The following is a 12,528-nucleotide window of genomic DNA, read 5'->3' as shown; positions in this document are numbered from 1 at the left end:
GGGATGTGCCTCTGCATTTATACAGCAGCTTGCACAGTAGGTGCCTGAGAGAGGACTAGGCACCACCACAATGCAGCTGATCACCTTGGGCAGCAAGACAGCAGGGTGAGAGTAGGAAAATATTTAATGACGGATTCAGTGCACAGGAAAGATATTCAAAGTCATCTCAGCCTCCACAGTTGATTTTAAATGGAAAACAGGCTGCAGCCTAACCCAGGCCCTCCTCTCTGGCTGCCTATGCTCAGGCTGGAGTTATCTAGAAACATTTGTCAGACATAGGTAGCTCAGCACTTGCTCTTCTGCAATGCATGCAATCCACAGCACTTGCAGCCTTGGCTACTGCCAGACAGATTTCCCAAACCAGTCTGGGGAAAGTAGAGCAGCAAGGAACTTTGATCCTGAGCTCAAAGAAACCTTTGCAGGTTTCCTGTAGATACTTAAGTAACTCCAGCGACTAATGATCTCTGTGGACAATGTCCTATCTGTTTATGTGGCTTAGCAGAAGAGCACTGGTTCGGGAACCTGGGTTCTAAACCCAGCTCTGCCATGGGCCTGCTAGGTGACCTTGGCCAAATCACTGCCCCCCCACCCCCCGTGCCTCAGTTTCGTCATATGTAAAATGCAGATGATACTAAACCCCTTTGTAAAATGCTTGGTGATATGCTGGTTCAGAGTACTAGATATGAACTAGTTAATATTTTATTATTAAAGATTCAACCCCCCAACCCATCTACTTAGTGCAAAAGCAATCACAAGAGAGCTGCCAAGCTCCCTGCGCCTCCCCCTTTTTAGTTCCCCCAGCAAAACTACCCTTGATATCCCTGCTGTTTAAAAAGGAACAAATAAGCAGGGCGGGGGGGGGAAATTAAGATGCTTTTTTCACTGCCTTTACAAATCCCAAAGCAGCAAAAAACGGCAGAGCCTATTTACAGCTCCCCTATAAAATGAGACATTGTCTGTAGCGAGTTTAGCAGCACCCAGCTGGGGAAGGATCAGGACACGAAACTGCTCAGAGGTTGGCAATAGAAGAACGAGACTGCGGTATGAGACAGGGATGCTGTGGAGAAGTCTAGTCCCCACCTAAAGCTCATGGCAGTTCTCCCAAACCGCAGGCTCAAAGTGCCACCCCTTTGATGTTAGAAACACACTGAGCCCCGGCATAGAGCAACAATCAGTGGGCACAATGTGGAGAAAGGAAAGTCATAATCCTACAGGTGAGGGGCAGGCTGGCCAAGCATCCTCCTGCCTGGCCCTGCCACTGGCTTCTCCCGCTCCTCCCACAGCGTCACACCATCGCAGGTGCAGATTTGCTTGGGGTTCTCGAACAGCCCAGCAGATCGGGCAATGATCCCACAGGCCAGCCTGGAAGGGAGGGAGGGAGCATTAGCAGATGCTGTGCTGCCAGGAGCACCAGCCACTGCAGACTGAATGGGCAGCCCCATGACCTGGCCATTTGCCCAGTCAGAGGTCAGGCAAGGCCAGACACATCTTACTCGTTATAGTGCAAGAGTGCAATAAAGAGGCGTTAACCTCTCATTTGACCATAGCTGCCGATCCCACTCTTGCCTCATGCCCCTTTGGCGGGAGGGGTAAGGGGAGGAAGAGACACTGACCCCCCTCAACTTCCTGTAGCTCCCTTAGGCTAAGCCATCCTTCCTCCCATGCTCACAGTTGATCCCATTCCTATATGCTGTTGCCTGGTCTGACAGTCAGCTTGACCCTCAAGTATTTGTGCCAGCAAGATGCTGCCTTGAGCTACTCCCCTGGCTCCTGCTTCTTTCCCCTGGCTCCTCACCTCTCACCAGAGTTCCCACAGACTTTAGAGAGTGGGTGACCCCCACGGCCAAGGTCGTCCTCACCAGAATCCACCACCAGAGAGCGGCCGATGATGTCCCAGACCTAGGAAGGATCACAGCCTTTGGCCATCCCTCTTGCATGTATGGATCCCCAGCTCCCCTGGCAGAGCCCAGTACAGTCCTGGGAAGGGACTTTTGTATGATGAGAACCAGTGCATCCAGGCACAGCTTGGAGAGGGGCTTGTACCCTAGAGCTAGGGAAAGTGCAATCAGCTCTAAAGGAGCTCTCAGGGAATAATGCCCCACCCCTGCGCCCTACCTTCCCTTCGACTGCTCCCATCTCAGCCTCTGCCCCCTCCCCAGGAGCTTGGCTCCCTGTCCCACTGCACCATATGGGTGGCCCATCGGCCGGAAGGGGGTGAGTCTGGAGGGAAGATGAGACCCCACTCCTGCAGTTCCCAGGAGAGCAGCTGACGGAAGGTTTTGACTAGAGGAGGGGAAAGCAGAGGGAGCCCCAAGCTGCTACATGCTCTTTCTGCTCCCCCCTCCCCACCTGGGATATTATACCTACTGCTTCAGGGTTCTGACTAGTTTAACTATTAGAGACCAGGGTGAGACCTAGTGCTAGGGGCAGAATATCTCACATCTGCTACTGGAGGCAGGCCTTCCTCTGAAGCACCTGGTGCTGGGCCCTGTGGAAGAAGAGATCCTGAGCGACATGGCCCATGGGTCTGAGCTATTCAGGCAGTTCCTCTGTTCCTATGATATCCCTAAGAGCAAAAGTGTTTAGTAGGATTCGACATTCTCATCTCTATCAAGTGTCTGGAGTTATAATATTAGAGAACCTGGAGCTTAGGAAGGGAGTTATCCCTCCTGTTTCACAGCAGGAGTCTTCCCCTAGCAAATGGGGTCAGGAAGAATGTTCCTTAGGGTGAGGTTATCCCATCAAAGCCTAATGGAGGGTTGCGAGCCCCTTCCTCTGAAGCAGCTGTGGGACAGCTGGATGGGCTCGCTGTTCTGATCCACTGTAGTGATGCCTTTCTGAAAGGAACAGTAGGATTCCTCAACATGCCCTAATCTGACACAGCTCCCACTGGTGTCTCCCCAGTGATCCCTTGTGCAGATCAGGGGACCTCACCTTTAGCCGGGTGTCCTCCATCCGGAAGTCTGCTCTTCCATCGCTGCCAGCCAGCACGTTGCCAAGGTCTCCGAGATGCTGGAACAGAGCATCCACCCACATAGTCAGACCCTGGGAACTTTGACTCGAACCACAAACACAGCAAGATCAGAGCGAATTTTCTTCACTCAAATTCTTTTCTGGCTGAAAAAAAATTAGCTTTTCAACCAAAACCACTATTTGGGTTGAAAATTTCTGGAATTTTGACAAAGAAATGGCCCCAAAATCTTGTGTTTAACCAAAAACAGTTTTTGAAAACCAAAATTGTTTACATTTTCATGGAAAGATTTTGAGGGGAAATGTTTGTTTTTCAAAATTTCAAAGAAAACAACAACAATTGTTATTTTCCAAGGAGGTGGATAACAACTCTGTGGGCTGTGATCAGGCTGTGTTGGACAAGTATTTCAGTTTAGTTTGTTTCAAAGCCAGGCTGTGTCTGGCCCCACATGGCAAAGTGAGAGCCAACTAATGTGGGCATGCAAATGGAGACCATTGCTCAGAGGTCCCCAAGAGCTGCAGAGGCAGGAATGTGGCAGAGGCAGGAATGTGGCAGCCTGAGGACTGGGAAAGGTGCCTTTTCTTGGAGAACTGCAATGTTTGAAGTCTTTGCTGTCTCTGGACAGGTGATTGACTGTTTCATTCTGGCTTGTCCTCTATTGAGTCAACCCCCGTGCCTCCTCAGCACTGACTGCCAAAGAAGAGCACCCCCATCAAGTCACCCACTCTCCCCCAGTCACCCACAGAACTGACTCAGAGGAGAGTGCCCTACTGAGCCCCCAGCTCCATGCAGCACAGCCACCCCTTCCATCACACTGGGGTGAGCATTGACTGAGAGGAGAGCACCCCCCGCAGAGGTACTCACTCCTCTCCCTGCAGCATTGCGCCCGCTAGCATTACCAAAGGGCACTGAGGCCAGCACTGACCATGAGGGCAGAATGCATGAACATGACCAGAACTCACCCTGTGTGCATCCTGTGGGCCCCCGTGACGCTCCCCGTCTGGGTTGAAATGGTCTCCACAACTGTTTGGGGAAGGAAAAAAGAAAAAAAAAAAGGGGGAAGCCAGTATGACTTAGTGCAGAGGCCTCACACCACAGCCTCTACATTTCAACACAGGGTTGGAATGTGCACTGGCCAAAGGGGAAGGAGCTGAACAGGGAAACAGCCTCACCCCTTCACAGCTCGTGTCCTCTTGCTGTGTCTGTCTACGTGCCTCCCCAAGACGCTCCTCAAAAAAAGGCCAATCTCACTGAACTAGTGTCATCAGATGCACTCTTCACAGTTGCTGAAAAATGGAGGGCCTAAAGGAGAGGGCACTGGGCTGGGAGCCCTGGGTTCTATTACAGGCCCTGCCACTGACCTTAGGAAGATCCCTCCCTTTGTCTCTCAGTGCTTCAGTTTCCCCATCTGTTAAATGGAAATCTTGACACTAAATGCCATTAAGTTGGGAGGCACCCATTTCCCTTAAGTACCTTTGCAAACCCCAGGCTGCTATACTGGACCGCAACACCTCCCTGCAGGAGAGAGGTCTCTTACCTGTCACAGGAGTTTGTGACATCCCCAAATTCATGGACGTGCAGCCCATGCAACCCTGGCTCCAGACCATCAATGGTCCCTTCAATGAGACACTTCTCTGGGGAGACCTGCAGGAATCTCACCACCCCTTGGATAAGGCTGGGGCCGGACATCATGGCCACAGCTGCACCGAGGTTCTCTAAAAGGGAGGGCAAAGTCAGGCAGACACAGACAGTCACAGCCACCCGCATTCCCTTCCCCAACTAAGATGTAGAGGAGCTCCTGCTGCCAGACAGCATAGCAAGCAGAGTAGCACCAGTGTCCAAGAACTCCCTGAGGAGGAGCTGAGAGGATGAAATACAGCACAGGCTGTTTAGGGAAGGGGAAGATATTGGCCACGCAGCACAGTGGAACTGGGGACCGTTCTGTATATTATGGTATGGCCCAGGGGCTAGGGCACTAGCGTAGGATTTGGGAGATCCAGGTTCGAGTCCTTGCTCTGCCCCAGTTTCCCTGTGTGACACTGGGCAAGTCCCTTAGCCTCTCTGTGTCTCAGTTTCCCGATAATAGCACTGCCCTGCCTCCCAGGGAAGCTGTGAGGGTAGATACAGTAAAGACTGTGAAGCACCCAAATACTACAGTGATGAGGGTCATAAAACTACCTTACACAGATAAATCATATAGAGGCACCCATCTTACATTGGGGCCCCTGACGTACCAGACACCACATGCCCTTCTCCCTCCCCCGTTTCAGGTGCAGCATAGATACACAGTGTGAAGCAGTCCCTGCTTTGAAGAGCTCACAGCCTAAAGAGCCAAACGCAGGTGCCAAGAGGGGAAGGGATTTGCCCAGGAGCAGAGCCAGGAATAGAACCCACAGCAATAGACTGGGACTCCTAGCCGCTACCCCATGCTACCTCCTGTTCCTTTCAGGCTATGACCCAGGGACTCCATACTCACGTGGCTCACTGCTCCCCATGCCCTTCAGCACAGCCCGGCGGCCTGTGCTCTCCAACAGGCCCTTCACCTTCCCAGCACTCATACTGGTCTCCACCAGCACACTCTGAGAGTCCAGACGAATGTCCAGCACCCGGAGCCCTGCAGGAAAAGCCCTGGCATGGTGAAAACAGCAGGAGCCCACAGCAGCTGTCATGGGGAATGAGAGGGCTGGAGTGTCTCTCACCTGTTGCTCCTTGCAGAGAGGCCTGCACAGCATCCACACATTCCTGGCAGTTCATCTGCACGGCGAACTCCAGCTGGTTGATTTTAGGAGGCATGTGAGGCAGAGTTTGTCATGGAAACCAACCCAATTCCACACCATGGCAGTTTTCATCCATCAGCCCTACCCCTCCCCTGGCCCAGAACTACAACACCTCTTTTGAACATGGTTAAAAAAAGAACTAGGTAAGTTACTGGAGGAGAGGTCCATCAATGGCTCTTGGCCAGGAAGGGCAGGGATATATCCCTAGCCTCTGTTTGCCAGAAGCTGGGAACGGATGGCAGGGGGTAGGTCACTTGATGATTACCTGTTCTGTTCATTCCGTTTGGTCTGACCCAGCATATTCACTCCAGCAGAGGGGAGTTTCCTGTCCTCTCTAGAATTGCCCCCCAGCTAGAGGAAGCTCAACCAACCACTTCATACCCTACAGCTGTACAATTCTCCCAACATTGGGCAGTTTGGATTTCTCATCTTCAGCAACTTCCCCTCTCTCAATCCCTCCCATACAGGGATTCTGCACTGTGCCACACATGCTCATACATAAGGTGACTTTGCCCCCTCCCCTGTTCATCGGCCCACCCACAAGGTATTTGTGTTCTGCCCCATTCATCCCTCTCCTTGCTGCCCCTTACACGAGGGACTTCGCCCCAGAGGCATATGTCCTCCAGAAGAGACTGTCTCTCATTCCCTCCACCACGGCACACAATTTCTTTCTCCTCCAGGCACATACACAGGGCAGGGACTTAGCCCTCCAGACATGTACCTCCCCCACCCCCAGCATGCCCCCGTGACTCACACAGGGCACTATGTTCCCCCACCTACAAGCGCTGACAACTCTGAGGACAGATCTTATCACGTGTCTCATGTTGTTGGGCGTGCCCCGGGCTCCTGGCAGTGGGGCGATCCCAGCCCAGCGTTGATTAAGCTCGGAAGAGCTTCGCAGTGCAAACACAGGCACCAAGCGGGGAAGAGACTTGCCCAATATCAGCAGCAGAGGCGGGAACAGACCCCTCCCCCCGGCACGTTGCCTCCTAGAGGCACAACCCAGCTTCCCCGCTGCGGAGTCTCCTTACCCGGCAGCTGGAACCTCCTGCCTCCCCGGGCCCCGGCGTCGCCTCCATCGCTCGCTCCCGTCTGCCCCTCAGTGGCGTCCGCCGGGCCCGGACTCGTTTCCAGGAAACGCGCCGGTCACGACACTTCCGGCCGTCAGCCTGATTGGCGGAAGCTGAGATGCCGCCTAGCGGCCGCCGCGCCCCCCCAGCTCTCGGGGGGAAGGCACGAGCTATTTCCGGTGCGCTGTTACCATGGAAACTCTGCTTGCTGAGACGCTCTCCCGGCTCTGAGCCGGGAAGTGGCGAGCAAGGGCCGGGCTGAGCCCCGGGATTAGGGCGCAGCGGCTGGGGGTTGTTGTGAGCCCAAGGGCCTGGCTCCCCCGGGGGCTGGGAGCCGGGAACGAGGGCCTGCTGGGAGGCCGAGGGGCAGAGGCCTCTCTGGGCCCCTGAGCGGGCGTGTCCGTCATGTCCCGCGCTGGCTCCTCCTGGGATCTCTATGCCTTGGAGGAGACGGAGGAAGTGACCCAGACGCTGCACCAGGTCTACCAGGGCATCCTGGCCCCGCTCTCCCTCTTCCAGCCTCCTTCAAAGGGGCCCCCAGGAGTCTCACAGCCCACCCTAGCCCCGGCCCCACCCAGCCCCCAGCTCCATGGTACACCGGAGACTAGTTCTGCCGAGCCTCCCAGCACCCCGGAAACCAGCCACATGCTACCATCTGGCTCCCCAAAGCCTCCGGTGCCTGCATTCTCTATCCCCGTTTCCCTAGCTGCTCTGACCCAGTTGATTGAAGGGCGCCTTTCTTTGGGCAGGGAGTCGTTGCCCATCTCCAGCCAGGCAGGACAGGTCTTCAAGGAGATCATTCTGGCAGAAGTAAAATTCGCCTGGGAGGATGCCAATCAGTCACTCTCCAGCCCAGCCCTCAGCAGCTGGCAGAACAAGGACCTATACCAGCATCTGGTGTCATACATCACACTTGTCTCTGAACACCTCTTCTTCCACTATCTCTGCCTGATGGAGCTCCACCGGGGCATGGCTGTCTTCACTGACTATGCCAACCTCACCCGCTTCGCAGCCCAGCTCTCTCTGGACTGCTCCAGTCTCCTCAACATGGCTGCCATCCAGCGACATCTCATTGCAGAGCTGAAGACCCCGCAGAACCACCTTTTTCTTGACAGCAAGCCAGCTCGGCCAGAGCGAAAACGGCCACCACAGAGAGGCCGGCACTCAGCCAGAAGCAGTATGGGCTGCCGCCTCGGCCTCACCATCAGTCACTTCATCAAACTGACCAGGCCCCACATGCAGACATGCAGGCAGAAAATCGCAAAGGATATAAAAGAACTTGAGGAGATACCCCCACTGGACTTAAGCAGAGTCTATCACTTGATCCCTAATGTAGAGACTTTTGACAGCTGCTTTACCAACCTGCCATGTGTAGCAGTGAGAACCCCCTGCTCCTGTACCCCTGCTTCAGAAGATCAGGAAGTCACAAAGAGGGTCAGGCATGAGGCTGGCTCCATTTCCAAAAAAAGTCATTCATTGCCCAATATGAGAGACGGGCAACTCCTCTCAGATGAACTTGGGATCTATCTTCCCCCTCGCCCCCTCACACCAATAGTGCCCAGTCGCTATGCTGAGTCAGCAACAGATGGCAATCTTGAAGAGTCCATGGCCATAGCCGAGGACCTCCGCAAGCTAGTTCAAGGCTCCCTCCTCAGAAGTGGTAGCAGAAGAGATGAGAGTGAGGACGCAGAACTGCCTCCCATCATTGGAGCACTGACACGACGCAGAGCCAATGTAACCAAACTCCAGCAGCTTCAGGAGACACTTAGATGCCTCCAGGAAGAGGAGATGGCTGAGCAACAGCTGAGAGATATGGTAGCTTTTGCACCACCCACTCACCCTCAAGCCGCCACGGTGAATCTTCAAATACAACATGGCATGGTAGCAAAGGCAGCTGACCTACAAGTGTCCGACAGAGTACTTGTTGACTCTGTGGCTATTCAGAGATACGGGCCCTTGTACAATGATCTTCTGGGAGAGATTGATACTGCTACAGTGAGTTACCTGGATGCAAACCTTTCAGCTGGGGAAGAGATCCGGGAAATTTACAAGGAACTGATAAAAATCATCCCCACAGAGTATCTGAGATTTGACCAAGGACCCTTGATAGAGCCTGCAGCTGTGAACGTGGACTTATCCAACAGCTTGGCTTCCTCCACACTGACCAAAAGGAAAAGTGAGCAGGTAATCAATACAGAATTGAATAAGCTGCTGCCCGCTGGACCGTTCAGCACCCAGAAAGTCATTACACCAGTGCAATCAAGTTTGCCCCTCATGATTGCCCGTGAACAAAAAACCACTTGGTATCAGTGGTGGAAATCTGCCCTTAACGCCGATGACTACCTGAAATATGTCTCCACCAAGGAGTCTGATTACCTGCATGTGATATTTCATTTGTACAATGAGGGGGAGGAGCCACTTTTAATAGATGAAGCCCAAAAGAAACAATTGGAGGAAGCACTGAGAGAGGTAAAACGGAAAGTGGCAGAGGTCCGCTCAAAGAGAGAGAAGTACATGCCTGGGATGTGGAACACAAACACCATCATGCTTGGCGGGCTTGGGACTTTTGAGGACCAGGACCGTAAGCCTGAAGACCTCAGACTGCTGCAGAAGCGACTGGAAAGACTCTGGGAAGTTCTTCATTTCCCTGATAGGGAGAGGCTTGATATGGCGATTAAGTACAGCTCCAACCAGTCTTACACTCAGCTCCCAGCTATGCTCAAAGCCTGGGAGAAAGCAGCAAAGAGTATCCAGGAACGGGAGCTCTTGCTGTTAGAGCTGGAGAAGTTTGAGCAAACCGCCTCTGACCCAAACCGCTTCTTCGAAAGGAGCCTTGAGTCTTCCGCCACACGCACCTGGGAGTCGAGGACCAGAGGCCGCCTGTATGCAGCGATCGCCCAGTGCGACACCGACCTCTACATCATTCTGCACCAGATCAAGGAGAGGTTCCATGACACTGTGACTTTCAAGGGCCGCCCATACTTGGAGAAGATGCGGTGGGACAAAGTGGAGATGCTGTACTGGCTGCAGCAGGAACGTCGTGCTGGTGCCCTGGCAAAAGAAACGGGGAGAGAGGCGAGGCTTTGGAAGCTACCTCCACTGGCTCAGGTAGGCAGCAGTGCGGGAGTCTCTCCCCCATCCCAGTAATGTGCAAAGGAAAACGGATCAGCTGGGTAAATGACTCAATGGGGACAGTTCTTTGATCTTGCCAGGCCAAAGTAAGGATCTTCTGTACAGTCACCCTGTGATGGAGAATCATCAGAAGAGGGTGAGGGAAGTGCCAAACAAGAGCAATAAATACATTACAAAGCCAGAGGAGTAAATTATTCCCTGGATCCATTACTGGCTGGTGGATCTGTTCTGGAGTCAGCGTACACAGCTTAGAGCAGCATCACTCACATGCCTATCCTTGTAGAAAATCCAGGGAGCAAAGCTGGGTTCAGGGAGGCATATGCCAGTGTTTGGAGCACCCAAGGTGAAATGCAGCAGCCAGAAGAGGGATGGGGAGACAGACCTCAGGAGACCATCAGGAGAAGGTGGGGAGGAAATTGTGAGGAAGTATGGAACACCATGCAGGAAGAGATGGGTACTGGGATGGGGGAAGAGAAAGGATTCACTGGAGTAGGGGACATATAAGGAGAAGGAATGATGCAGGGAGGGAAAACAAACCAAGTTATTTTGGGCCATAAACCCTCTAGAGATGGGGTTCAAAACACTCAGCATTGGCTTAACTCTGCTCCCACTTATATCAGTGGTATTTTCGCGCTGACTATAATGGGAGCAGAGTCAGGTTTTGCAAAGCCCAGCCCTAGAGAGTTTATATTCTCTGAAGGCCAACATTCACTAAAAGGCCCAGAATGGGCAGAAGGATCTTGGTCAGTGTAATGCTAGGTACAAGCAATGAGCTTGTTGGGATTCTTCAGTCTACGTTACATAGTTCAAGGAGTTGGACTGTATGATCCAACTGGGCATTTCTGGACTTCATATCAATTAACCCAATGGGCCTGGGACCATCTAAAACAGCTATAAAAATGGCACCCACATCTCCTCAGTGCTGTGGGGGATTGGAACTGGACGTTGCTTGGAGAAAGAAGAGTTGGGAGTCAGCCCAGATACCACAGCTCAGCACGGCTTTGAAGGAAAATTGAGCTACAGCAAACTAAGGCCACTTCACTTCTGAATGAGAGCATCTACAGGGCTTAATGCCCTTAACTTCACTCCTTCAGTTAATTCAGCTTTCCAGCGTGTCCCTGTGTAGAACAACCCTCACAGGCAGCCAAAACCAGACTGCCTGAATACTTGGAAGTCACTTTAACCCAGTGTCCTCCGCCACAAGATCATGCTCTGCAGTGAGGGTTCTTCCCAGACCCCATGTCACCTGCCCAGTGTCAGCTGAAGGGGACTTTTCCAACATAAGGAGCAAGAATATTTTATTATGGAAAATATCTATTAACCCCTCCATACCCTATTCAAAATGGCACAACCACATCAGATGCAAACTATTAAAGTCACCTGTAGCGACAGATTGAGCCTGGAAAATTACAGCCCCAGAAATTAATTTGTCCAACTTAAGAGACCATCCCTTCAGCTTTAATGACAGCAATCCCACAGTACTATTCATCTGTAGAGCTCAGTGCACTTTCTAAAGGTCAGTATTATCCCCTTTTTACAGAAGGGAAAACAGGCAGAGAGGAAGTGATTTGCCCAGGGTTACCCAGCAGGCCAGTGACCTCCCAAGTCCCAGTCCACTGCTTTATCCACTAGGCCATGCAGCCTTGCCCCAGTGAGGCATCTACTGTAGCAGAGAATCAGCACACAGCATCTACAGCTGACTTTGCTAGAGAAGATTCCCACTGGATAAATGAGCTGGATGGGACCCTGGCTTCACAAGGACAGGGATGGGCTGCAGTGTTCCCTTGTGTCAGAGACACCTTGGTGCCTTCTCATATGGCATTAGTAAGAGAAACACCACTTCTACATCCCACAGTTTAGAGAAAGCTGTAGGAGTGGTCTCCTCTCCACAGCCAGAGAAACCTGTGGGTACCACTTAATAACTGCCTATTTCTCATAGCTGCTGATAGGAGCACCTCACATTTACAGATCAGGCTGCAAGCTCCAGCTGCTGGCCTGGCTATCCAACTGCTTGGGCGCTCAGCTGAGCTGCAGGTACACACATGGGTCACCATACAGCCCAGCCAATGGCCATTCCTACACCCTAGCCTGTGGAACTCAATGCCACAAGACATCATCAAGGCGAATAGCTTAGTAGCATTCATAAAGGGGTTGGACAGTATATGGCTAAAGGGAATCTCCACGAGTTCCAGAAGGGATCCAAACCGTCCTGCATTGGGGCATTTATCAACCACTAACTCTTGAGGTCAGGAGAGAATGGCTCAGCAGGACAGATTATCCCCTCACTGCAGGGTTTCTTGGCCCTTCCTTTTGTACTAACCACTATTAGAGACAGGATACTTAGCTAGAGGGATTCACTCATCTAATATATTGTAGCTGTTCTTATGTTCCTACAGAGTAACCACATGGAGACAGGCAGAGGAAATAATATATACACAAGGGAAGGATGAGGCCCGCATAGAGCGGTGTAGATGGACAGGTGGGATGTGCCTAGGTGCAAACTCCACCAAGAAAGTAAGTTTGCATTTATACAGCACGATGGATGGAGCATCCAGCTTCTGAGGACAGTCAGTTTTAC

At 52.4% G+C, this 12,528-nt stretch overlaps 2 protein-coding genes across 2 annotated transcripts; one reads left to right on the top strand and one right to left on the bottom strand.

Annotated features, from left to right (window-relative positions):
• Positions 1-106: 106 nt before the first annotated feature.
• CCS (copper chaperone for superoxide dismutase) lies at positions 107-6,995 on the bottom strand. Its single transcript, XM_045022981.1, has 8 exons — positions 6,780-6,995; positions 5,671-5,743; positions 5,448-5,585; positions 4,509-4,686; positions 3,934-3,994; positions 2,935-3,012; positions 1,796-1,899; positions 107-1,362 (listed from the first exon to the last, which is right to left on the bottom strand). Exons 1-8 carry the CDS (start codon positions 6,825-6,827, stop codon positions 1,209-1,211), a joined length of 834 nt encoding a protein of 277 aa, XP_044878916.1. The 5' UTR covers positions 6,828-6,995; the 3' UTR covers positions 107-1,208.
• Positions 6,996-7,026: 31 nt separating this feature from the next.
• Positions 7,027-12,527, top strand: CCDC87 (coiled-coil domain containing 87). The gene is made up of 2 exons (XM_045022967.1): positions 7,027-11,466; positions 12,347-12,527. The coding sequence occupies exon 1, from the start codon at positions 7,224-7,226 to the stop codon at positions 9,963-9,965; it is 2,742 nt and encodes a 913-aa protein (XP_044878902.1). The 5' UTR covers positions 7,027-7,223; the 3' UTR covers positions 9,966-11,466; positions 12,347-12,527.
• The last annotated feature ends 1 nt before the right edge of the window (position 12,528 follows it).

The sequence above is a fragment of the Mauremys mutica genome, chromosome 7 (assembly GCF_020497125.1).
Source record: "Mauremys mutica isolate MM-2020 ecotype Southern chromosome 7, ASM2049712v1, whole genome shotgun sequence".
Lineage (NCBI taxonomy): Eukaryota > Metazoa > Chordata > Testudines > Geoemydidae > Mauremys > Mauremys mutica.
Note: the sequence above shows the minus strand (reverse complement) of the source record. Positions and strands in the feature narration are given on the sequence as shown.

Excerpts from the sequence above, each read along its gene's own strand:
- CCS (XM_045022981.1), bottom strand. The coding sequence starts at position 6,827 with ATGGAGGCGACGCCGGGGCCCGGGGAGGCAGGAGGTTCCAGCTGCCGG. Across the intron at positions 5,744-6,779 it reads CAGGAGGTTCCAGCTGCCGG|CTGGAGTTCGCCGTGCAGAT; the intron begins GTAAGGAGACTC and ends AAAATCAACCAG. Across the intron at positions 1,900-2,934 it reads TGGAGGACACCCGGCTAAAG|GTCTGGGACATCATCGGCCG; the intron begins GTGAGGTCCCCT and ends GATCCTTCCTAG.
- CCDC87 (XM_045022967.1), top strand. The coding sequence starts at position 7,224 with ATGTCCCGCGCTGGCTCCTCCTGGGATCTCTATGCCTTGGAGGAGACG.